Source organism: Pseudorasbora parva, chromosome 4 (assembly GCF_024679245.1).
Source record: "Pseudorasbora parva isolate DD20220531a chromosome 4, ASM2467924v1, whole genome shotgun sequence".
Lineage (NCBI taxonomy): Eukaryota > Metazoa > Chordata > Actinopteri > Cypriniformes > Gobionidae > Pseudorasbora > Pseudorasbora parva.
In genome coordinates, this window is record NC_090175.1 from 33,755,236 (window position 1) to 33,782,170 (window position 26,935).

At 39.2% G+C, this 26,935-nt stretch overlaps 1 protein-coding gene across 2 annotated transcripts in view; it reads left to right on the forward strand.

Annotated features, from left to right (window-relative positions):
* Positions 1 to 26,935, forward strand: part of LOC137073273 (MSL complex subunit 3-like) — a 196,930-nt gene that overhangs the window by 77,137 nt on the left and 92,858 nt on the right. For both annotated transcript variants that reach the window (XM_067441597.1, XM_067441596.1), the window contains exons 6-8: positions 2,120 to 2,248; positions 9,317 to 9,477; positions 18,660 to 18,818. In XM_067441597.1, the coding sequence (XP_067297698.1) occupies positions 2,120 to 2,248; positions 9,317 to 9,477; positions 18,660 to 18,818 (449 nt within the window). The remainder of the gene's footprint in view (positions 1 to 2,119; positions 2,249 to 9,316; positions 9,478 to 18,659; positions 18,819 to 26,935) is intronic.

The window sequence follows — 26,935 nt, forward strand, 5'->3', positions numbered from 1 at the left end:
TTGGTGCTCACGTTCACTGTACTTCAATTGTTAAGTTCACCAAACTGGGTACACCAGAAGTTCAGTACACCATGCTGACCAATCAAAACTTCCCCAAGGGTCCCAACATGCATTGCGTCATGAATAAATTATGCGGATTGAGTTGTGACATTTTCTTTGACTCTTACTATTTGCTTTTACTTTAGCTGTTTTGTTCTGTTTCGTTTTGTTTAGCTTTTTGTAGCTTGGTTTATGTTCAGAGTTGATCTTTTTATCTGAATATTTTTTAATTTTATTTTTTATTGTCACTATTGTAGAGATTCATACGCAGATTCTTGATATTTGTGAGTCTCTAACTAATGCTGTAGATTTAAACATTTTGTACACATAATTTATAATAGTTAAATAGTTAAATTACCACAACAGTGAAGAATCTCATGGCTATTATTATTATTATTATTATTATTATTATTATTATTATTATTATTATTATTATTATTATTAATACTTCAAAACTATTAATAACCGCTTCGGCAACCAGAGCATTAGACATTGCATGAGATCAGGGATTTTGCCAATACATGATGTTATCATCAATGAATAAACAACATCACTTGATGATATTTTCTCTTGTCTTTTTGTCCCATAACAAATCTGTCTCACAAACACAAAGCAGCTAGAGAAACACTAATATTATATAGTCAAGGGTCAAGAGGCCAACTAAAGCAAACACTTATCTCCCACATGGTGACTTCCAACTAAACTATTATTTTCATTAAAACAGAAATAAAGTCAATCGTTATAAGTTAGTTCATATTTTATTGTTAGGTTTAGTTACTTACAATTTTGTCATCTGAATTAAATTTTCTACTCAAAATGACACATCCATACATCCAAAATCTATCAAATGTTTGTAATCATGGTTGCGTTGCATGTTATTATAGCAATGTACCATTATGATTTAACAAACAATCTTGACTCCTTCTGGCCATTAAAAAACACACAAAAACAACTTTATATTTGTCTTTTGCCCATACAATTTATTTAGAAACTATACGTTTCTCAGATTAAGTCTCTGTCAAGTTTGGCCATAGCATCAGAAATGGTGGGGGCCAGATTCAGATAAACAAAGTATTATTACAGCTCAGCACCAGCTTATCTTTTTAAACCAAAACATCATCTAGGGTTTTTAACATATTAACACCAATTTATCTTACAAACAGTGTTTTTACCAACATTTTAGGATCAGAATTGTTCAAGAGTTAGAGGAACAGGAACCACTTTTTTCATAAATTTGTCATTTAAACCTTTGTCACTATTTATATATATTCTTGTCTCATGTTTTTCAATCATTGTCTTTAATTTTACCTCATAATTTGAATTTTTTAATTAAAAATGAACATTTGATGTTTATCTGCTTACCCCCAGGGCATCCAAGATGGTTTGTTTGTTTCTTCAGTAGAACACAAATTAAGATTTTTAACTCAAACCGTTGCTCGTGTAATGCATGTCAATGGGGTCTAAATTTAATTATGGCTTTTATTTGACTAACAAGGAAGTTTTCAAACCTTGCAGAATATTATATCGACTTCTATATATCAGGCTGAATAAATAGTTGATTTCTCAATTCGTGACCCCTTAAAAACTAGTAAAGATTCTTGCAAATGTTGCATAGTTATCAACATAAAATGGTAAATGGACTGCATTTATATAGTGCTTTCAACAGACTCTATGGCCATACAAAGTGCTTTACATATCACCTCACATTCACCCATTCATAAACAGACGGCGATGTCAGCCATGTAAGGCACCAACCAGCTCGTCGGGAGCAGCTGGGGTCAGGTGTCTTACTCATGGACGCCTCGACACTTGGTTGGTTAAGTGATACCATTAAAACAATTGTCAAACGGTGCCCAGCCCTAGTTCTGGCCATTTTTGGGGGTTGTCACAGGGTATTGTTGGATGAAGGGGTTTGCTGATTTATTCATTAAATATAATAAATAATTGTGTGTCTGATTGGTCCTGCAGCTACATTTTATTATTTCAATAATTTGAATATTAATTGATAATCTGAATTTGCATGACTTGGAACATGGAATTCTACATGCTCTTTTAACCTTAATACTATGTTTTTACACAGAGGGAAGAGCAAGAGCCACAGACCAAAAGGGAGAGTGAAGACAAGAGCATCACTATAAACATTGATATCCCTGATGTTCTCAAGAAGAAGCTGGAGGATGACTGTTACTATATCAACAAAAGAAAGAAGGTATGCATTAGGCCGTGGGCCGAACCCCAAAATTGTGAATTTCACTGATCCCTGCCAAGGATCTAAGTAATTTGTTTACAGATGGCATGTAAAAATGATTAGGGTGCAATGGGGCTAAAGGCTCCACGGTGTAAAAGGCTCCTTTGATTTTGTTTTCCTCTAAACCATTAGATGGCAAAACTTGCCTCAGCCCTTTCCAAAACATCCGCTTTTCAAGATGAATGTGGAAATTTGTCTGATCTTTGAGGTGATCTCAGGCAGCAGCGCAAAGTTGATCTAATATTTGATGTTTTTAAAAATGTTGTAGATTTAAGTCGCAAATACAACTTAATATATATTTTGAAACACAGGTCTTGTTAATGTTTGTCAGTTTTGTTCAAGGTAATTAAAGAAAAATTATAATCCATTTGTTGACATGACATGGTTAGATTCAGATGGTAAGTTTTGTATATAAAGTTGGGTGGCCACCTTAGAGATAATCACCATATTTATAATTGAACCATAATATTTTAAAAATGTGATATTTATCATATCATAATAAAATAAGTTATTTTTACTACTGTAAATTAATATTAAATTATTAGGGGATCTCCTTCAATGCTTTCAGAATTTTTTTAAATTATATTTTTCAGATATATTTCTATATTAACATTTTTTTAATGACAGCCTATTAATTGATCAAAAATGTATTTATTTATTGATCAAAAATAAACAGAAAATAGTTAAAACTTTGCCAAACTGATTGTTTTGAAAAAGTATTAACTTAAACATTTTTAAAAACATATTATTTTAGCGAAAGTATTTGTATCAATACTGTGTGCCATTTGTCCTATGCTGGTGAGCCTTTTGCCCCATGTGTAGGGTAAAAGGCCCCCCTCGTCACCTCATACATTTTGAAGATTTTTAAATAAAATAAACCAATTTTATGATTTATTTTCACACAAAATCTGTTGTTCCAAAAATGTTCAATACAAACATACAAAAAGTATTCAGACCCCCTTACATTTTTCACTTTGTTACATTGCAGCCATTTGCTAAAATCATTTAAGTTAATGTACACACAGCACCCCATATTGACAGAAAAACACATAATTGTTGACATTTTTGCAGATTTATTACAAAAGAAAAAACAAAATATCACATGGTCCTAAGTATTCAGATACTTTGCTCAGTATTTAGTACAAGCACACTTTTGATCTAATACATACATGAGTCTTTTTGGGAAAGATGCAACAAGTTTTTCACACCTGGATTTGGGGATCCTCTGCCATTTCTTCTTGCAGATCCTCTCCAGTTCTGTTAGGTTGAATGGTAAACGTTGGTGGACAGCCATTTTCAGGTCTTTTCAGAAATGCTCAATTGTGTTAAAGTTAGCGCTCTGGCTAGGCCATTCAAGAACAGTCACGGAGTTGTTGTGAAGCCACTCCTTCGTTATTTTAGCTGTGTGCTTAGGGTCTTTGTCTTGTTGGAAGGTGAACCATCGAACTAGCCTGAGGTCTTAAACACTCTGGAGAAGGTTTTCGTCTCTGTTCCTGCAGCTGAAAAACACCCCCACAGCATGATGCTGCCACCACCATGCTTCACTGTTGGGACTGTATTGGACAGGTCTGGTTGCCAGTGCCTGGTTTTCTCCACACATACCGCTTAGAATGCAGGCCAAAAAGTTCTATCTTGGTCTCATCAGACCAGATAATCGTATTTCTCACCATCTTGGAGTCATTCAGGTGGTAAAATCCATGCAGGCTTTCATGTGTCTTGCACTGAGGAGAGGCTTCTGTCGGGCCACTCTGCCATAAAGCCCAGACTGGTGGAGGGCAGCAGTGTTGGTCGACTTTGTACAACGTTCCCATCTCCCGACTGCATCGCTGGATCTCAGCCACAGTGATCTTTGGGTTCTTCTTTACCTCTCTCACCAAGGCTCTTCTCCCCGATAGCTCAGTTTGGTCGGACGGCCAGCTATAGAAAGGGTTCTGGTCATCCCAAACGTCTTCCATTTAAGGATTATGGAGGCCACTGTGCTCTTAGGAACCTTAAGGGCAGCAGAATTTTTTTTTTAACCTTGGCCAAATCTGTGACTTGCCACAATCTGTCTCTGAGCTCTTCAGGCAGTTCCTTTGACCTCATGATTCTCATTTGCTCTAACATGCACTGTGAGCTATAAGGTCTTAAATAGATATGTGTGTGGCTTTCCTAATCAAGTCCAATCAGTATAATTAAACACAGCTGGTCTCAAATGAAGGTGTAGAACACCTCAAGGATGATTAGAAGAAATGGACATCACTTGAGTTAAATATATGAGTGTCATAGCAAAGGGTCTGAATACTTAGGGCCATGTGATATTTTAGTTTTTCTTTTTTAGTAAATCTGCAAAAATTTAAACAATTCTGTGTTTTTCCTGTCAATATGGGGTGCTGTGTCTTAGGGGTGGGCAATATAGGTTCAAAATTATATCACGATATTTCAAGAATATTTGCGATAACTATATTTATCACGATATAGAAAAATATATATGGAACAATGTTTTATTGGTGATTGCAGCTTGTAGGCAGCTGCATTTATATGTGCAAACAAAATGAAGGGCATTGACCATTGTTTTCCATTGAGATACTGTCATAGACGAGAGAATATTTAATTCAAAGTGTAAATCTATTGTCATAAGGCGGAAAGCAGGAGCTTTATAGTGATGCACGGCATTAGTCAAATGAAAGCCAAGTAGCTTTGGTACAAGTCATTAGTGTTTTTACTAGAAATAAGTAAAATTATAACAACATTTTAGTTTAACTTTATTAAAGGTGTGGTTCCGTGGTTTTTTTCTAGGCTTGGTTGTGTTTATGGGGCACAGTATAACGTGTCTTAATACTTCTTTTTTTTTTCTTCTTTTTTACGCCGTATTTTTCTTATATTTTACCTTTATTCCACACCGCTGTCTCCACTGTCCTTTGAACGGCTCGTTTGCTTCCTGCTTCTATGAAGCCCATACCTCCGAAAAATGCAATGGTCTTAGATTGGTTAGATGGCCAAATGTAGTTTCATGTATTTTTATTGGCTGAAGTGCCAAGCACAGGTTGTCCGGAAACGCCACGCCCCTTACCATTACAGGCAGTAGTCACATCTGGGGCAGTGTTTATGTTAATAGCAAGGGTTTATGATGTCACCGAACCAGGAAACAGGTTGTTGTAGTCCAAACCGGCCATTTTTGCAGGCAATAAACTGCCATAACTTTAAAAGGCAATATCTCCGTTTGCACTGAACTTTCAGCGCTGTAACTTTGCAGATGCTGTTTATGCTCAAACAGCAACATTACACACTAACTAAAGTTAAAAACTTTAACATTAGACTTACCCTAATGTCGTTCCTCACCCGTAAGACCTCCGTTTATCCTCTGAACACAGTTTAAGATATATTATTTTTTAGTCCCAGAGCATATGCAGTCTATGCCCACTTCCCAGTCTATGACCGTTCCTACTGTCCATGTCCAGAAAGCTAATAAAAACATCATCAAAGTAGTCCATATGTGACATCAGTTGGTTGATTAGAATCTCTTGAAGCATCGAAAATACATTTTGTTCCAAAAATATCAAAAACTATGACTTTATTCAGCATTGTCTTCTCTTCCGTGTTCCTCAAAAAAGATTCAAACGTTTCATGAATCAGTGAATCGGTCAATGATTCAGATCGCCAATATCACGTGATTTCAGCAGTTTGGATCGCATGTCAAACTGCCAAACTGTTGAAATCATGTGACATTGGCGATCCGAATCATGTCACATATGGACTAATTTGATGATGTTTTTATTAGCTTTCTGGACATTAGAATCATTAATGAGAAATTTCATTTTTGGGTGAACTAACCCTTTAAGCTTCTGGTCAAATATTACGCTGCAAACATCAAATAAATGGTAAATGGACTGCATTTATATAGCGCTTTTAACAGACCCTATGGCCATCCAAAGCGCTTTACATTTTGCCTCACATTCACCCATTCATACACCGACGGCGATGTCAGCCATGCAAGGCACCATCGAGCTCATCGGGAGCAGCTGGGGTTAGGTGTCTTGCTCATGGACACTTCGACACTTGGTCAGGTGGAACTGGGGATTGAACCACCAACCTTTTGGTTTGTAGACAACCAACATGAACCACTGAGCCACTGCCGCCCCTAATCACGCCCCTATCAATAACAGCTCCTAGTTGTCAATGTTATGTCATTTGTCAAGGACTGACTTCTTGTAACCAAGTAGCTGCCTTTTTAGGTACTAAATCGCCATCGGAGGCTGACAAGCTGCTCTTTGTGTACACCCTACTCTGACAGGTGTTGTGGAGGCTGGGGAAAGTAAATGTGCCATACATCATCGCGTCACTATATCATTGATATCGTGATATATATATATATTTTTTTTCATTATGTAAAAATGTATACTGGTATTATCGTGGATGGTATGATAGGACGCACCCCTACTGTTTGTACATTAATGAGAAGGAAAAAAAAAGTACTTAATTAGCATAGAGTAAAAAATTAAGTGGGTCTCAATACTTTCTGTACCAACTGTATATATTTTTCTGTATATCAACCATTGGAGGTGTGCCTTTAGCCCTGTTGTACCCTATAAGTTGTGTAAGCATGGTTTCCAACATTGATTTGTCCACATTTGATGAAGTTTTCGATTTAAACTCCTAAATTTTTAAACGGGCAAATTTGTAGGATTACTAAATCGTAGTATCAGAAAACCTAAACAAATCACCCATCTCCTTGACAACCAGCATAGTTGATACTGTAACGTCAGAAGACCTCTAACATTATTGATCACCCATGGGTGGTCTTTTGTTATTGAATTTATTTACATAGACCGTATAACAATAAAGCAGGATGCTTTGACAGCATGTATGCGACAATGTGTAGTACGCTATGTATGCGTGTGTATTGTAGTTAGTTTAAAAAATGTTTGTTAAATAAACCTCTCACTACCAGTTAATCTTAATTAGTTAACCAGTTAATCTTAATTACGCAATGTGATATTTAATTAATGTATATTTTTGGACACTTTGTATCTTAAAATTTGTATTGAAAAGCTGGACATTTTAATAAGGGAAAAAAGCATAGAGTCAATGTAAGATTACAGTGAATAGTGTAAAGTTGACAATGAATTGACCACAAAAGTCATTGTTGTTTTTTAGCATTGTTTTATTTGAAACAAAGACATTACATGGTATTCTTACAAATTTAAACAGTGAGATTACTAGATTAAAAGTATCCACCCAGGGAAATGTTTGGAGAGAAGTCTTCCTGCAAATTATGACTCCCTTCACCTTCATATTCAGCGGACAAACTACCAAGCTGCTATACACAGGTACAGAACCTAGGCACAGAAAAAAAAACGAATTAGTACTGTAAGGACAAGCGATACCACAAATTCCAATGTTACTCAGGAATGGACAATAATATATCCAAATGTATTTTGAAATAAGATACAAAATTCTGAAGCTGTAAAGGTATATAGATAAAAATACAAATTACAGCAACCATGAAATATCAAAATAAACAGTATTTTGTATTTTAAAAATACTAAAATGTTTCTAAAGCAACATTTGTTCATAATTGACAGCACTTCACTGCTTAAAAAGACGTTACAAATCTGCTTTGAAGCACTGTATCATAATGGGGATTATTTTAGCAAAGTAGATGACACTAGCCATGTCAAAAAACATGCACCAATTTTTTTGATATCCAATCAAAGAGAGCGACAAAAATCTTTAATGCCTGCATGGTTATTCTGTCCAAGCAGACACAAATTTTGTCGAAATTATTTTCTGCATTTTTAAAATACTCAACACTGTACTATTTTGATACACATTACATAGCCATTTTTATGAGGCTCATACATGCCAGACTTGCCTCCCCCAATGCAGCATGGATGGAGAAACGAGAGGGAATATTACAATTTACTTTAGTTATCAAAAGGTCATCACACAGAATAGTTTTTGGGAAATGTTTTTTTTTTTTTCCTCATCAGTCGGAAACTTATAAATGCCTTAGGGCAGACCTTTGTTTTTTAACTATTTGGTGTAGTACTTGGAGCAGGGAGATGTCTAAGGCAGGACAAGGTGTAACTTACTCCTTGAGATGTTTGGGAAACACTGCTTCATACACTGTACATAAGCTTTACTTCAAATAAGATAAATTCATATTGCTAGTCTACACAGAAGGGGCTGAACGATGGGAAAAACATATCTTATCTTTATCTGGATGGCACAAAAAAAATCCAACTTCAGCGTCATAGTAAATAAAGTCAAACACAGTTAAATAAATAATTAGCTTGTGGTGTTCATATATTCCAAGACCCAGACTTTTTTACAGTGTTTCAGATAATGCTAGTGCTAATTAGTTTCCTACTGTTTCCACAATGTGTGATGCAGCCATACACTGTTGCCAAAACAACGGAGAAGTTACGTCTTTTCGGAGACAAAAAAAAGTTTATTATTACCTGTCTGGCAGCAGAACTAACTTGAGAGCGGAGCCTGCACCGAAAGCGAGTTTAGAGCGGCGGTCAGTTCACATCCGAGTCTCCGGGCACCAGTTTAAATAATGAAGTGATTGGCCGACTCAAGTTGACAAGGTAACAACACAAGCTTTGATTGGTTCTTACTCTGGCTAACATTTTGTGGTTAGCTAGCGAGTTTATATCTACATTATATTTGTAATATGCAACAATTGATGTTGGAAACCAGCATTAATGTGCTCAACAAAAATGTATATAGCCAGTTATAAAAAAATGAACCAGTTCCCTGGAGAAGATCTATCAAATCGAAAACTAAAAGAGTAAAACAGACTTGTCCCACAGCCTACATGTTACCCCTCCGGTAACGGGTCCATAAAAGAGCATGAATTAAAGAAGATTTAATTTAATGTTTCAATTCTAAGTTAAGATGATTACAATGGAAACAAACATCACTTGGTCTACCAAAATGTTCAAATTGACTTTGGTTTCTTGATTGCATAATTAGTCTCCTTTAAGGGCATTGTCTAATGTTAACAAAAAATATTATTTTATTTTGTTTCATTAACAACAGCTGGTGAAGCTTCCATGCCTGATGAATATAGTAAACATTCTGGAGTCCTATGTGAAACACTTCACACTAAATGCAGCTTTCTCAGCAAATGACCGATATCGGCACCCTCAGAGCTCCACGCAGACCAATATGAGTCTACACTATATGCCACCTGAGAGGAAGTAAGTTGTAGCAATTTTTTTGTTTTGTTAAATTTGTCACGCATATATATATATATATATATATATATATATATATATATATATATATATATATATATATATATATATATATATATATATATATATATAATGGTACATTGGCCGTCTGTCCCTCTGTTTTTGGCCTGAGACACTGGGATAGGTTCCAGCTTTCCCATAACCCTACGTACAAGTGTTTTATATGATTTGTTCAGAGTTTTGAAAATGCTTGATTTTACCTGTTGTGTTTTCAGGGGTTAAAATGTGCTGGAATTTTGAATATAGTCTTTGAAAATGGCAGTTGTAAGAAAGAAAGAAAGAAAGAAAATTATAAAAAAATATTTTTTTATTTATTAAAAAAACAAATCATGGATAATTTCATATTGTGAGTGTTATTGCTTTATTGCCACAGAAAGTACCTAGACTTTAAAGTGCAGGAAAAATGCTTACAAATCTGTATGTACCCTCAATTTTTAACTTGAATATGCACATCTTTTGGTGTTATTCACTTGATATTTTAGCTGTACAATGACAGTCCTATTATGCAATATGATATTAACGCTTAAATCACACATCAGATCTCACTGAATGCAATATTTAATTTGAAAGTCCTTATTTATATGCATTCTATAATTTAAGAACAGCAGCAAACCAAAGGGCTGGAGGGCTGGATTCAAAAGTCATGCCATAGCCAGCAGCCATATCACCCTGTAGCCCAAGACTGGTTTCCCACTGAAGCTAAGTAGGGCTGAGCCTGTTCAGTACCTGGATGGGAGACCAACTGGGAAAGCTAGGTTGCTGCTGGTAAAGGTGTTAGTAAGGCCAGCAGGGGGTGCTCACCCTGTGGCCTGTGTGGGTCCTAACACCCCAGTATAGTGATGGGGACACTATTCTGACAAAGAGCACCGTCCTTCAGATGAGACGTTAAACCGAGGTCCTGACTCTCTGTGGTCGTTAAAAATCCCAGGATGTCCATCGATAAAAGAGTAGGGGTGTAACCCTGGCATCCTGGCCAAATTTGCCCATTAGCCCCTGTCCATCATGGCCTTCTAATCATCCCCCTCTCCTGATTGGCTTCATCACTCGGTCTCCTCTCCACCAATCAGCTGGTGTGTGGTGAGCGTTCTGGCGCAATATGGCTGCCGTCGCATCGTCTAGGTGGATGCTGCACATTGGTGGTGGTTGAGGAGATTCCCCCCTTCAATGTAAATCGCTTTGAGTGCCTTGAAAAGCGCTATATAAATCGAACAAATTAATTATTATAATTATGCCAAAAGTTATGAGAAGGGGAAGGCTGCAGACCTGGAGCAGACAGATATATACGGCCCAGACAGTTCTACGCCCCTATTGTTCCTGACGCGACCAGTAGGGGGATATACGGTGAAATAATTAAATCGATGCTAGAAACTCTTAACAGTAAGTTGTAATGTCCATGGATATTGACTAATTGCATGGTTTAACCACTACACTGCATCAGAGCCAGTGGCAAACGTTAAAAGAACTAGCCGAGGTAAGGCTGCTCTCGGCGGGCTTAATGATCGCTGATCACCTGGATCACACAACTCCGAAAGCATCAGAATAGATAGCCCTAACCCTATGGACATTATAACTCGAACCTCAGGATTAAATCTTTGAGTTTAATCTTTAATCTTAAAGCTCTGATGTTTGTAAGGAATTGATTTGGATCAAATAACTCAAAGGGGTATTGAGTTACAGTGAAAGGAACCGTAATGGCGATGACTCATCGCTGTCTCATAATTATTCACGAGACTGCATGTCTTAATCCTATGAGAAGACGCGTTGCTTAATTAATGACAGCACATGCTTAATCATGACAGCATGCATTTGACAGGTATTTTCCTTTGACTGATGCAGCGGCGCTTCTAACTGAGATCGCATACAGTAAGTGAGAGATGCATTAACGGATCAAAAACAAGTGTTTTTTTCCGCTTTGTATGAGTGTCTGCGTTGCCTGTGTTCTCTTCAATAGCTCCTGAGTCTTCACACTAAGGCGATTCGTCCGCGCTGTGAGTGTAACCGCTCTTCACGGCTATTTAACCAACCAAACAGCATGAAAACCTCACAAAATAAGCTTCAGAAGTTATCAAAGTTATACAACAGCGTGTTCACATATATTTTCAAAGCAGAGAACAAACTGTGAATGACTGTGCATTAAATTGTGCATTGAATTATAGTTGTCACAGGATATATGTATTTGTGTAATGGTGAGCTTACAAATCCATGGTTTGTATTGAGTTGCATGTAATGTAGTGGTAATTTGCAGCGTGCATTTGTGGGAAGCTTTGGTGCTTTTAATGAGAGCAAAATAAAACTGTTTGAATCAGAAAAAGCCGTTGCTGTGCCATCAGTTGTCAGTCTCCCCTCACCCCCCTGCACTCCGCCGCTAAACCACGCCCACTTTTATGGAGTTTCATGAACCTTTAACACTTTATCAACTAGTCGTCCAGCGGTGCGTTGAAATTAGGACGGCACTTCCTCCTCCCCCCGACCGCTAGATATTCCCCAACTTGAGTAAAACCGTGACAATATCATACGTTCCACTGATCTGAAACTCACACGCTCCCTCCTGTGTGTAGACGTCAAAAACAAAGGTTGACTGGAACAATAGAATGATTACACGTTCAACTAAAAACACACCTTTCTGCGTATATTATCAAATGTGGCGTTGCGTGAAACAGGAAAAACAATCATGAACGTAAAAATACCAAACTTACAGTATGACCTTGAGGATGAAACGGCATTTAAATGGGGGGGTGACACACTTTATTCACAGGCATGGAATACATGTTTCAGTCAATCTCATGTCAATCTTGAGTACCTATAGAGTAGTATTGCATCCTTCATATCTCCCAAAAGTCTTTAGTTATATAGGCTGTACCCAGTCTTTCCGGAAAAAAAAACAGAGCGCCTGGAGGCGTATCGTGTGGGCGAAGCTAAAGAATGATGAGCGCGCACAAAGCGGTGACGTCCTCAAGCGTGGAGAAGAAACCGCTACCCTAAATAAACCATGGCTATCAATCAGATTCAACTAATACAGATTTGATCCAGAATCAGATTCGGAGGCTGAAATAGAACACGAGAAACAGCAACAGCAGGACGTCCGTCTCTGTGGTATGTACTGTATTTAGTGGCCTGTCAACATTTGTGTGGGTTTACTCGCAGTTTATGAGGACATGATCTGGTTTATGGACTGTTGTATGCGACTAAACCTTAGCAGTAGCAAGCAAAACAGTTTTGCACGTCAGACTAGTGTAACGTTATACATAGAACAACAATGGAGTAACCGTTACCATTTGAATGACGAAGCACGCTTTGTGAGAATGTACCCTAGGTTTATGTTTGGGTGGTTTTACAATAAACAAACTGACACCTATATTGGTCAGCTAAACAAATGTATTTAAACACAAACCATAGATCGCATGCGCCATTGATAAATTAACTAACGTTATACACGATCGTGTTGTTTACTGATGTTTACTTACGCGACGATAGCCAACAACATAGACATTTGAAGCAGTTTTACTCACCGCCTATTTCCAAAGCACAACCGTGAACCTTTATCGTTGGGACCGCTCCGTCAAAAACACACTTCTTTGGTAACTGTTACCAATTTCGTGAAGTCCTGACAGCAGTGACCGTGAAGATCCACTTTTGCGACACGACTGAAGCGATGTTGTGAAGCTTCCCGTCATTTCTGCGTTCAAGTCGGTTCAAAAGCAGCGCTGCCTTCCCGGAATGCTGTGCTGAAGTGTTAATGTCGCTTGATGTCACCCATAGGAATAAAGTGAAGCGCGGCGCCACAGAAGTGTTGCAAGGATGAGTGGATCTGCACCTGAGAGCAGTGTTTATGGGGCGTGCATTTGCTGTCTTGCTCTAGTCGCGCACGCGCACCCTTCCGGGAGAAGAACTCGTACGGCCCATACAAGGACATTCCGCTCTATCAACGTCAAGCGGACCCATACTCGAATAAAACTCTCCGAAACTTGTGAGAAGCCGGAAGTAGTATTTTTGACACAGAAATACTCTATCAAACGCCCAACATTAGTTTTTGAAACTTTGTCTATGTTTAGGATGGGAATCCAAGTCTTTAACAGTGTAAAAAGCTCAGTATGCATGAAACGGCATTTCACCTCCCCCTTTAAAGGCCGGGACACACCAAGCCGACGGTCGGCCGTCGGGCAGTTTTTGTGCGTCGGCCAACTAAGTTTCCTCGGTGTGTTCCACACAGTTCCACGCCGTCGGCTGGCGTTGGTCCTCGTCGGCTGTTTTTCAGCCGATTCGACATGTTAAATCGGCGTCGCCGCATGTCGGTCAGTCGGGACATATGATCGTTCTGATTTGCTGTTCAGCTAGCGAACCAGTGCACGAGAAAATAAAACGGAAGTGACGAAGCAAGTAAACGACAGAGTCAAGAGGGAACACAGAACGCCTGTCTCCTCCATAGACAGTAAAAGAAAGGTGTCGTCTCATTTGATTATATTCCTCATTACGATACATGTTAACACATGTTAATATATATGGCTGTGTAGACCGAGGCAAGTGAAGACAAACTGATCAGCATGATCCAGCAAAGGCCAGCTTAGTATCACACTACGGGAAAATGTTAACGTTATGTCAACTGTGGCGAAAGCAGAACTGTGGCGTGAGATCGCAAATAAAGTTGTCATGTCAGGTAAGATTTCCTTTTTTGCAATAGTTTTTTCTTCTTCAGCAGTCCATATTTTTAAAAAAACTACATGTTAGATTGTTGTGTGCAACTTTCATCTTTGCACAGCAGTTAATTTCACATTCAAAATGCACTAAAGATATCAAAACACTTAATGCATGTCTTTATGTCCAAAAGCAATGATAAATCCACAGTTTAGCCCTCATATATTTCGGGTGTACTAACTGTGTGGAGAGTTTTGCAAAAGTGACCTAAATGTATTGAGAAATGTGTTCTAGCGACTGTAAAAAAAATGCTGTCATCCAGAATACATCCAGTTAAAAGTAGAACAAAAATGAACATTACAATAGCCATGAAATTGACATAACTCAGCGTAATGTTTTTCTTTTATTTTTTATTGTCCCTCAGAGAAAGAGCTCAAGAAGCGGTGGGATTCATTGCGAACCCAGTACATGTGTTCTGGAGCTCAGAAGACCCACCTGCAGTTTCTAGAACCTCACACGAAAAGGAAGGAGTGCACCTCAAATCTAACTATCAGGGTACACACACACACACACACACACACACACACACACACACACACACACACACACACACACACACACACACACACACACACACACACACACACACACACACACACACACACACACACACACACACACACATATATATGTATGTATATATATATATGTATATATATGTGTGTGTGTGTGTGTGTGTGTGTGTGTGTATAATTTATTTTATTTATTTTTTCTTTCCATTTGAACAAATGAACATTTTGCTTTTTGTAAAGTGGCCAATGAATGTTCAGATGGGTCTATTTACAAGTAATTCAACAAATCAACTTCCACAATGTGCATCTGAATAGATCCATTTAGCCAATTTGCAGGGTATTGTTTTAGCTATGCCCTGTTATTGTTATGGGTTATTGGTGAACAAGTGTAAGAATCTATTGTATCACATTGTTCACATTTTGATTGTTTGTTTAAGGAACCTTTGTCTAAAAGTGAATCCTGTTCACCCTCAGATGGTACCAACAGTGACACCTGGATTGGCACCCGTGAGGAGCCCAGCTTCATTACGGCTGAGCTACGGCCCAGTACACCCTTGGCTGAATCTACACATATAGCTACTTTTATAGCTATTCTCTATATAGCTATTTGTGCCCATTGTACTGAACATTGGAAAATAAAAAACTTTGACTTTGGGTACTTGCATTCACAGTTCTTTATGTAAAAAAGGATCACAAGACACAAGATGATGCAGAATTCTAACCCTTATTTTGCTATTTGACATCTAACTAGCAGGGTAAATAAACACATCTGTATTGATGTTTTAATTTAAGAATAAATAGATTTTCAATTAATAGAGACATATTTTCATAATGTGTTACTTCCACAATACAATGTTATCAAAGTGCAATATCTGTAAACTAATAGTTAGCATGGTTACTGTCAGTTAAGTTCAGTGTATGGTTTAGTGTTACATTATTTTCATTAACATTTCTGTGCCACTGGAGATTTCATTTCCAAACTGCTGTTATGTGATGTGCAAGAAGCAGCATGATATCATTTTGAAGAAATGTCACCATAGGCATGTTTCCAATGAAAAAAATATATACAAATTCTGTCATAATTCATTGAACTAGCACCAAGCATTGTCACAAACATAATTTACTGTAAATCAGAATGCGTCATACACATATATTTATTTTAACAATCCTTATAAGTGGCCATTGTTCAGATTGTGTCACATTAACTTCCACAATGCATCTGAATGAGCCAATTTGCAGGGTATTGTTTGAGCTATGCCCTGTTATTGTTATGGTTCATTGATAGGTGAACAAGTGTAATAATCTATGGTTTCACATTTTGACTTCGGGTATGGTTTCACCCATTTAGTGAGCGTTCCTCGTATTTTTCGCGTCCGCTTCTACCTTTCCTCTTCCACAAGTAAAAGCCCAAGGGCTGACAACGGCAATGCCATTTGCAACGTTCTGAAATGCACGAATCCGTCTGTGTGGGGAAACGAAAACGACAGCTGATATCTTTATAGCTCTTCCGGTTTCCCGCTTCGAATAACGAAAACAGACTACTGCCACCAACTGGGACGGAAAGGTATTTCCTCTAACGCAGGCGCAGAACGGACGCGCTATTGGCCGTCTGATGTCGAGCGTCGGCTTGGTGTGTCAGGGCAACTTTGGACCGCTTTGGACCCAAGACGCTGCCAACGTGAGCCATCTCAGCAGTTTGCTTTCGTCGCCACTAGTTGATTGGCGTCGGCTTGGTGTTCCTAGCTTAACTTATTGGTAGCCTATGTTTATCTAAAGTAAATGTGGAGTGTCCTTAAGCGTACAGTTACATTGACAGCCCTACCAGTAACGATGGCTGGTTAATTAACAGTTTGATTCATGTCCATTTCTTATGGCTTAACATCGCTGCAAGTCAGATGCCGTTTTGCTCCTCTGCTTCTTGTGGCGAAGAGAAAGACAGTTTTCACCGTTATTCATAACGCGTAGAATGGCTGTATAGATCAAAAAAGATTGGATTCCTGAAGCTCACAAATCTTTCCGTGTGTCAGCGAAGCTTCTCCGCCTTTGCGAAGTGTATGCACTGTAGTCAGCAAAGAATTTCAGCCGATTCTCACCATCCAGAATTGGTCCTCTCTTGCCTCTAAGATAGACTGATGGTCTTTATCTCAGCACTTTAAAAATCATAGTGCGACCCGTCTCCGTGGACCTCTGCTGTCCATAGATGCGGTGGGCTCTTTTGATCTCTATCGGCCTGTTTGAGAGCGAGGGAATCCACTTCGGAAGCATTTCTGTGAGAAAGCGTATCGCGTTGCCACCCTCACTGTTGGCGAGACCAACAATTCGAACATTATTGCGTCTTTCTCGATCTTCCAATTCTGCCAGCTTTGCTTTAAGTTTAGACACATCTGATTTGCAGCTGACTATGTCTTGTTTCGTGCCACTCGTCTCACGTTGTATATTGTCCATTTTGTCGACAAGCACTCGTACGACTGCCATCTGTGATTCAAATTCGGTAGTCACTCGGTGACTGCATGCACTGTTTCACATCTTTCATCGCAATATGCACTGCGTTCCGGACAACTTCTTCCAACATATGTTTCATTAATGCCAGAGAAATGACGTCCGCCATGTCTTCACTGCACGTTGAAGATTTAATCTGTTTTCCAGTCTGGGTTTTTGCGGGCGAGTATGCAGCCTTCTTGTTGGCACTCATCTGGTTTAAAAGTGTGTTTAAGCTGTTAGAATTATGAAGTTTAACCTGTTGATAAAAGAGGGAGCTTTGATAAAAGCTCCCTCTTTTATCAATTAAATGTTGATAAAAGAGGGAGCTTTCTAGGAGCTCTAAAGATCAGCAGCCATCACGTACGAAGCGTCACATGATCTCTCATCCAATTTTTTATATCGGCTATGAATTCCGTAAATCTTGTGAATTGGTACGTTTTGTCAAGGCGTGAAGAAATATAGAGCTGAGTATCGTCAGCATAACAATGAAATGCTTCCTACTGATATCTCCCAGTGGTAACATGTAGAGGGACTAAAGAAAGCGCAAAGATTTACCCCTCTGCCTGTAATACTCCTAGGCAATGTACGCTTCGACAATCCTAACAATCCTGGAACATGTCAAATTGTCAAGCTAATTTAGTAATCCATGTACAGACAATGGGCCCCAGATCAAGTAAGAGTGTAATGTTTTAACGTGCAGTGAATGTTGAACAACAATAATCTAGGGTCGTCAGCGATCTTTGCCTTTTAAGGGGTTTAAACTACATACCTTGCAACACTTTAGTATGGAGAACACATTCACTATTAACTAGCTTTGCCTCAATAAACTTCTTAATTACTGCTTATTAATCGTTAGTACGGTATTTTTGTAGCATTTAAGTTTAAGTACTGGGTAGGATTATGGGATGTCGACTAAGGTCATGCAGAATAAGGCATTAATATGTGCTTTATTAATAAACAGCCAATATATTAGTAATATGCATGCTAATAAGTACCGTAATTGAACCCTAAAACAGTGTTGCCAATTAATTAGCTGTGATTTGAAATGAATACACAGATGTTTCATGAAACATTAGGTCATGAATATTTGCCTCAAAAGTCATTGAAAAGTCATACAAATGTATTGTTAGAAATGTGTACGAACCCTGAATTCAGTAGTTGTTGGATATTGGTAGGGACATGTCCCTAGCCTGGGGAGCATTCTGTTGCAGTTTACTGACACAGTCAAGTGAGGAGATTTGTCATAACATGAATTGTTTTCATAATACAACCTCTCATTCTATCTAAATGAATACATTTTGTCTACAAAATGCATTAGTATACATTCAAGAATACATTCTAGTATTTTATGTGAAGACGCCATTTAAAGTTGACTTGAAATTTTACAGAAATTACTCAGATCTTGAAGCTAAATAGGCTTTCTTTGTTCTCTTATTACAGTGAGGAGCTATGTAAAGAAATGGTGGATGGTTTGAGGATCACATTCGATTTTACCCTTCCACTGATCCTACTGTACCCAAACGAACAAGCCCAGTTCAAAAAAATAAGCTCCTCCAAGTTCTTCCAACCAATTACTGACAGCGCAGCCTGCACCAGTAGGTAAGAGAGTTAACATTTTAGTAAAATGTACTGAAGCCATGATTTTGTTTTAAAACGTTGTAATTAAATTTAGTTAAAAATGTAATGTTACATTTTAACTTTTTTATGGTTTACAAATGTTTTAGAGTGATGGAAATGCTATGGGATTTTTTTTAATGGCTTGCAATGCTGCAACTAAAGTAAACAAAAGTCACTGTACAGCAGTGGTTTTTAGTCCTGGTCCTGATCCTGGGACACCACTTTATTTCTATTATTTAATACTAGGGATGCACTGATACCACATTTTTCAACTGGTCACCTGCTGCCATCTACTGGCAGTTTATTTTCATGTTTAAACATTGTTTCCAACATTTCTTATTTGTAAAAATATTTAAAACAATCTTATAACATTGTTCGATGTAGTTGTAATTGATCAGTGTTGTAAATTATGGATTGGTAACAGCCCTATAGTGCCTTATTCGAATTTAATTTATTGATCAAATTTAAGAATATAAAAGGAAAGCTGAATTATAGCCTATATTTAAATAAGATTATGGGGAAAATGCCCTTTATAAAAGGTAAAAAACATCACATTTAAATATGTCAAAGCTGATTGAACACTGGTGAGAATTTTGCATCAGAATAGATTATATTTACAACAAAATAAAACTTTTTTTAAACTTTATTTTAACTTTTTTTTAAATCTGTCATTCACTTGTTTGAAGGACAAGCCCGTGAACAGACTTAATGTTGAGCCCTGAGTATTACTATTACAGTTCTTCTAACAATGTATTATTTTCATCAGATGTTTTTTACTTTCTAACTGTAACAAAGTAAATATACAACTTGATGCTGTTGCTGACATTTTAATATTCAATTCATTTGACATAAACGTAACCTATAACACATTCTATGTATTTCAGTACACAACAGTAGCAGATGAACTGAAAATATATACAGTTGTAGTACAGTACTAAAGTATCAAGAGACTAAGCTTTTATTTTTGAAAAGTGAGAGGCAGATTTTATTTGATGAAAAGAAGCTTCTCTGCATTATCAGCTATGAGCCTGATGTTTTTTTGTTTGTTTTTCCATCAACAATGTGTGACACTGAGCTGAACAGCCTTTCACTTTCAACACTACTGCATGGTGCCGAGAGGTATCTGTGTGACATTTGGGCAAGCACACTTTGTTAACACCCCAGTACTGTACTGTGGTCTCTCCAAGGTATGTCTCTAACTGAATGGCAGGAACCACAGGTGCACTGCTCAGTGATGTTGATGCTTGCGCATCTGCTGCTATCTCATCAAACACTGTCCAGAGTGCTGCTGGCCTGGGTCTTGCATAGCTTTCTGGCAGGTGGTTCCCCCAGATCCTCCTGCTTTTCTGCTTCTCTTCCAGACACCTTCTGCTGCTCCTCCATCTCTTTGCAGTGTTGATGTTTGAGAAAAAAACGATCTTTATACCTACATCAGGGAAAATTATATTTAGCTAGTAACAGACAACAAGCTAGTCTGAAATTGTCAGAATGAGGGCATTTTCACACCTACCTTGTTCGGTCCGGATTTTCAGAATTTTCAGCTTGGTCCGAATCAAAATTACAGGTGTGAAACCTCCCTCGGACCATGGTCCGGACCAAACAGACAAAATTTGGTCCGACGAAAAGAGGTATTCTTGGTCCGGATCAAACTGAACAAAGGTTCGGTTTGTTTCTTGTGTGAAAGCTTTTTCTGTATAGTTCGGCTTTAAGACCATTTACAGGAAGTTCTGGTGATAGGATTAGTGAAAAAACAGATTAAACTCTCACAGCACATGCAGTGATGGAGTATGCAGCATTTTAAACAGAACCGCTTATGTAGTCAGCTCACGTAAACAGTGTGCTTTGCTTGACTATTTATTTTCAAGCTTTACATACTATATATACAGGTCCTTCTAAAAAAGTTAGCATATTGTGATAAATTTCATTATTTTCCATAATGTAATGATAAAAATAAACTTTCATATATTTTAGATTCATTGCACACCAACTGAAATATTTTAGGTCTTTTATTGTTTTAATACTGATGATTTTGGCATACAGCTCATGAAGTACCAAAAATCTAAAAAAATTAGCATATCATGAAAAGATTCTCTAAACGAGCTATTAACCTAATCATCTGAATCAACTAATTAACTCTAAACACCTGCAAAAGATTCCTGAGGCTTTTAAAAACTCCCAGCCTGGTTCATTACTCAAAACCGCAATCATGGGTAAGACTGCTGTCCAGAAGGCCATCATTGACACACTCAAGCGAGAGGGTATTTCTGAACGAATAGGCTGTTTCCAGAGTGCTGTATCAAGGCACCTCAGTGGGAAGTCTGTGGGAAGGAAAAAGTGTGGCAAAAAACGCTGCACAACGAGAAGAGGTGACCGGACCCTGAGGAAGATTATGGAGAAGGACCGATTCCAGACCTTGGGGAGTAGAAACATCCAGAGCCACCGTGCACAGGCGTGTGCAGGAAATGGGCTACAGGTGCCGCATTCCCCAGGTCAAGCAACTTTTGGGCTACAGAGAAGCAGCACTGGACTGTTGCTCAGGGGTCCAAAGTACTTTTTTCAGATGAAAGCAAATGTTGCATGTAATTCGGAAATCAAGGTGCCAGAGTCTGGAGGAAGACTGGGGAGAAGGAAATGCCAAAATGCTCCAGTGTCAAGTACCCACATTCAGTGATGGTCTGGGGTGCCATGTCAGCTGCTGGTGTTGGTCCACTGTGTTTTATCAAGGGCAGGGTCAATGCAGCTAGCTATCAGGAGATTTTGGAGCACTTCATGCTTCCATCTGCTGAAAAGCTTTATGGAGATGAAGATTTCGTTTTTCAGCACGACCTGGCACCTACTCATAGTGTCAAAACCACTGGTAAATGGTTTACTGACCATGGTATTACTGTGCTCAATTGGCCTGCCAACACTCCTGACCTGAACCCCATAGAGAATCTGTGGGATATTTTGAAAAGAAAGTTGAGAGACGCAAGACCCAACACTCTAGATGAGCTTAAGGCTGCTATCGAAGCATCCTGGGCCTCCATAACACCTCAGCAGTGCCACAGGCTGATTGCCTCCATTCCACGCCGCATTGAAGCAATCATTTCTGCAAAAGGATTCCTGACCAAGTATTGAGTGCATAACAGAACATAATTATTTGAAGGTTGACTTTTTTTGTATTAAAAACACTTTTCTTTTATTGGTCGGATGAAATATGCTAATTCTTTTAGAAAGGAATTTTGGGTTTTCATGAGCTGTATGCCAATATAATCAGTATTAAAACAATAAAAGTGTGTGCAATGAATCTAAAATATATAAAAGTTTAATTTATATATTTTAACCTGTATATATTTTAATTTTAATAAATGTTTCATCATCCATTTGCCTGGATTGTATACAGCTCATGATAGATAGATAGATAGATAGATAGATAGATAGATAGATAGATAGATAGATAGATAGATAGATAGATAGATAGATAGATAGATAGATAGATAGATAGATAGATAGATAGATAGATAGATAGATAGATAGATAGATAGATAGATAGATAGATAGATAGATAGATAGATATTCTAAATTGTGATTAAATGGAGTCAGATAACGGAATAAAATCCCTTTTCCCCACTGAAAAGACGAACGCGCAGCGACCTTCACCCGCCGATCGTTAGCCTCCATTGGGACGATTTGGGCGGGCTTACAGTGCTCTGTCAGTTATCGTCCTGCTAAAGCTAAAACAAAACAAAAGCAATGATATCAAAACCAAAACAAACCAGCTGACTTCTCTAAAAATGAAAGAATAATGAACAGACATTATTTGAAATTGGTGAAGAAACCATGTAAGAACTGAGTAATTTTTAGTTAACACAAACCAAATTTTGAGCAATTCATAGTTATATGTTTAATGTGCGCATGTTTGTTGATGACTGCACTTTATGTTTTGCATGTGTTGGTTTGTGAAACTGTTCTATCCTGATGTTGTGGAAGGGTCATTAACCTCTGGAATGAGTGTTTATCATTACAGATGGGTTAAGGCAAACGACAACTTTTAAAGAAACTGCTAATTCTGAAGGAATCTGGTGAAAAGTTGATCCAGAACATGGGATGAGCTTTTAGTGGATTGGTATCAAGCTCTGTCTGTTACTGGTAATTATGACTAATTTTGTCATTTATGATGGTGATAATCTTTGGATTAGTTGAAGTGGAATTGTAAAGTTAAAGATTGCAGTTTCTTAATCGGTTAAACACCTGTGTCCAAATTCAACTGAGGGTTTAAAATGAAATAATCAACTAATTAAAAATGGTAAACATAAATGTTAGAAACTTGACGGCAGAGACAAAGTGACAAATTGGCTTAAGTCACTATGGTTTTATCAGATACACCCAATTTAGTTCCCTATCTCAAGGGAACTCGCACTGCGTCGTCGAGTGACGACACTGGGGAACGCCCCCAGCGTGACTGCTCTGAAGTATGAATGAAATCAGCCACCAATCCGATTGGTGCAACGTCATGACGTAGTAGGTGACGGCGTACGTGGAAGCTATAAGAAGGCGCCGTCTCATACAACAGACAGTCTTTGCTCTTCAGCGAGGCGCTCTGTGTTGATATTGTTTATCTGTTTATTGTTGTCTGTCACCAATATCAATTTAAAGCATGGTAAGCGAGCAGTTTAGTCGGTGTGTGCACCCGTGCCCGCGCTTCATTACGGGCTCGGACACACCAGCTGTGTGTGCAGTGTCTCGGGGCGCAGCACGCTCAGGCGGCGCTTGAGGGTGCCGCCTGCAGCGAGTGTGAGAGGCTGCCGCTTCGGGTGTTGCGCTCACGGCTGGCCGTGCTCACAGAGAGCGGCCGGGCTCGAGTTGTGTAAATCTTGGGGAAAACTGTACTCGGCGCGCCTATCGAACCCTCAGTTCTCGATTTTGGGTGTGTCGTGGGTGCGTCTGAGGCTGGCTATGGGGGCTGAGGCCCGGGGAGTGGCGGCTCCACCCCGAAGTGGTGGAGGCCATGTGCGAGAGGTTCGGCCCAGTGGAAGTGGATCTGTTTGCATCTCTAGAAACCATCCACTGCCCGCTGTGGTTCGCCCTCAGGCATCCGGCCCCGCTGGGGCTAGATGCCATGACACAGACGTGGCCGAGGCGGCGTCTGTACGCATTTCCCCCGATCGTTCTGCTCCCGGGAGTTCTAGAGCGAGTCCGCCGGGAGGGCATCAGCCTCCTATTAGTAGCACCCCGGTGGCTGTCCCGAGTTTGGTTCTCTGACATTGTGGCACTGCTAGACGGCCCCCATGGCAGGTCCCTCTGAGGAGGGATCTGCTGTCTCAGGCAGGGGGAATGATATTCCACCCCAGGCCCGAGTTGTGGGACCTCTGGGTCTGGCCCTTGAGGGGGCCCAGTACCTAGAGGATGGCCTGCCACAATAGGTCGTAGAGACCATTCTCAGCTCTAGGGCTCCCTCTACGAGGAAACTGTATAGTCTTAAGTGGAATGTCTTCACTAGCTAGTGTAGAGAACGGAGGGTGGACCCAGTTAACTGCGTGAAGGCCTCAGTGCTGGAGTTCCTCCAAGACTGTGTCTCCGCCAGTTTGACCCCATCCACTCTGAAGGTGTATGTGGCTGCCATAGGGGTTTTCCACTCATGAAAAAAAAATCATGTTTTTCATCCTAACGAAGAGAAGCATTGAATTAAAAAAAATAAAAATAATCCCACAGTCAATAGAGCCAGCCAACTGTTGTGGAACAGTGACAGATATATAAATACTATCTGTATAAGTAGCTTATGTCTTTATGAGAGCCTTTTAAAATTAACCTTGTTTTTTATCAGCTTTCATTGTTCTGGGCTGATTCTGCTTGACAATTTACTGTAGGGCTGTCAAAATTGCTAAAAAATGACGTTCTAATATTCCCACCAACAAAAACAAAATCAAATTGAGCGTAAGCGTCAGTTCTGGCATGCTAGGTAGTCAAGACGTTGCTAACGCTATTTTTTCCTTACAGAGTTCTAAGCCATTTCGGCCGCTTCCATCATGGTAAAACCAATTCTGCTTTTCCTCAATATAATTGCGTTTGCAACGATTCACAATTGCGTTTCTGTCTTCTAAAGTCTAATCATTGTTCCCTAATTAAGGTAATGTTGTGTTAACAGTGGTTGTTTTAGAACATAAATAAATAAAAAATGACGACAGTCGCCCTCGGACAGCGTAAAAACTGCATACCGCAGACTTGCAACAGGGGAAACTACAACAGAAATAGAAAACGATCTTAAATAATTTTTACAGGCATCGATCTTTCTTGCGATTGCTGCCTCTGCGTACTACAGACAGATACTTTTCACACGCGACAATTGCATTCATCATGGACCCGCACAGGTTGCAGGTGATGAACTATTAATATAATGTTGCTTACTGGTAAAGCTAATCCCTAAAAGATTTCAAAACAAAGCGCATATTACGCCAAACGATCAGCCACTACTTGTAACCAGCTGATGTGTGAGCCTCACGTTTCAGATCTGAGCGTTCTACGGGCTCGCACATCAATGCTTCAGTCACATGCTTCACAATGAATTGCGCACATTCATGCCAAAGCGAATTTTATTAAAAATTACAGTTTTCTTTATTGTGACTAATATTGTATTTCGTATTACATGCTTCACACAGAGAGGCCGGATAGCTGGCTTGAATGGTTTCTAGCCAAGTGAAGCAAACTCACGTATCAGACTTTCAAAGGGGGTTTATTATCACCGAAAATCCCTCGCACACAGGGGGCAGTTAAACACTCCACTGACAACTGCGTTACTAAACAGAAAAACAACCGGCTAAAGCCTAGTTCACACTGCCCGATTTTTGCCCCGATTTTGAGTCGGTTGAGTCGATTTTGAGTTCTGCCGCCGGTGAGATATTTGGCATGCTAAATATCTGGACCTGTCGGCGATTGAAACTCCTGCTGTGTGAACCCTCTGTCTCTCCAACAATTTCTTCCGCCATAATCTTTTTTCTTTTTCTCCACAAATCAGCGCACATACAATTTGAAGCAAACTTTGTGCAGTTTATCATTTTTAATAACAATTCAAAGTCTCGCGCGAGATCTCCGGTCTGACGCACGTGTGATCTCGCGTTGTTTACTTGTCACATCGCACGTGTGTTTGGGAAACGTATTTTCCCCCAGGAGAGAGAGAGTTGGTCAGCGATTCTTCCTCTTTTTCAGTCATGCAGTGTGAACTCCTCCGTCGTCAAACCATCGTGCAGTGTGAACACAGCAGTGACTGAATGATACCCCAGATAGTCCTGCAGTGTCAAAAGAGCAGTGACCCGACGAGTTTGAAAATCGTACAGTCTGAACTAGGCTTTAGAGTAACAGAAATTTAGAACGCATCCACGTTCTAAACGTTCACAGCTCGCACTTCATCTACTACGGACTACCATCTCATCAGCGAGTGAGAGGAGAGTACGTTCCGCCTTAAAGGAGCAGTACCTAATTTAACAAGGTAAAGTATCCGCTGAGGCTGCTTTAGGGACCGTCTGCAAATTCACAGTAACACACCAAAAGGCTTTTTTGCGTTCCAAAGTTTGTAGTACATTCCTACTGGCCAGACTTACTTACTACAGGTGAAATTAACTGAAGTAAAGCTGGATTGACATGGTCATTCAATATCCGTGGATCTATGGACCGTCTCTAAAGTTACATACAACTTTGGTATATTGCTGCACAAATTTTAATCAGATGCTATTAGGCTACTATAACTAGGAACTGAAATAATTGCATGCAAAACCGAATCATCTCGCAATGGCCAAGACCACAGACCTCAGTCTCTCACGCCCTCATCCCCACGCTCTGGGTTTAAAGGTGCCCTAGAATGAAAAATTGAATTAACCTTGCCATTGTGAAATAATAAGAGTTCAGTACATGGACATCACATACTGTGAGTCTCAAACACCGTTGCCTCCTATTTCTTTTGTAAATGTCGTAAATCAAAAACTCAACAGAAAACAAATGCTTCTCAACATAAATATAACCATGACGTAAGCGTTGGGGATCATTTATATGCACGCCCCCAACATTTGCATCTGTCCAAACAAGCCGAATCTACTGATGGTACTGATGGCAAGACACTCGAAGATAGC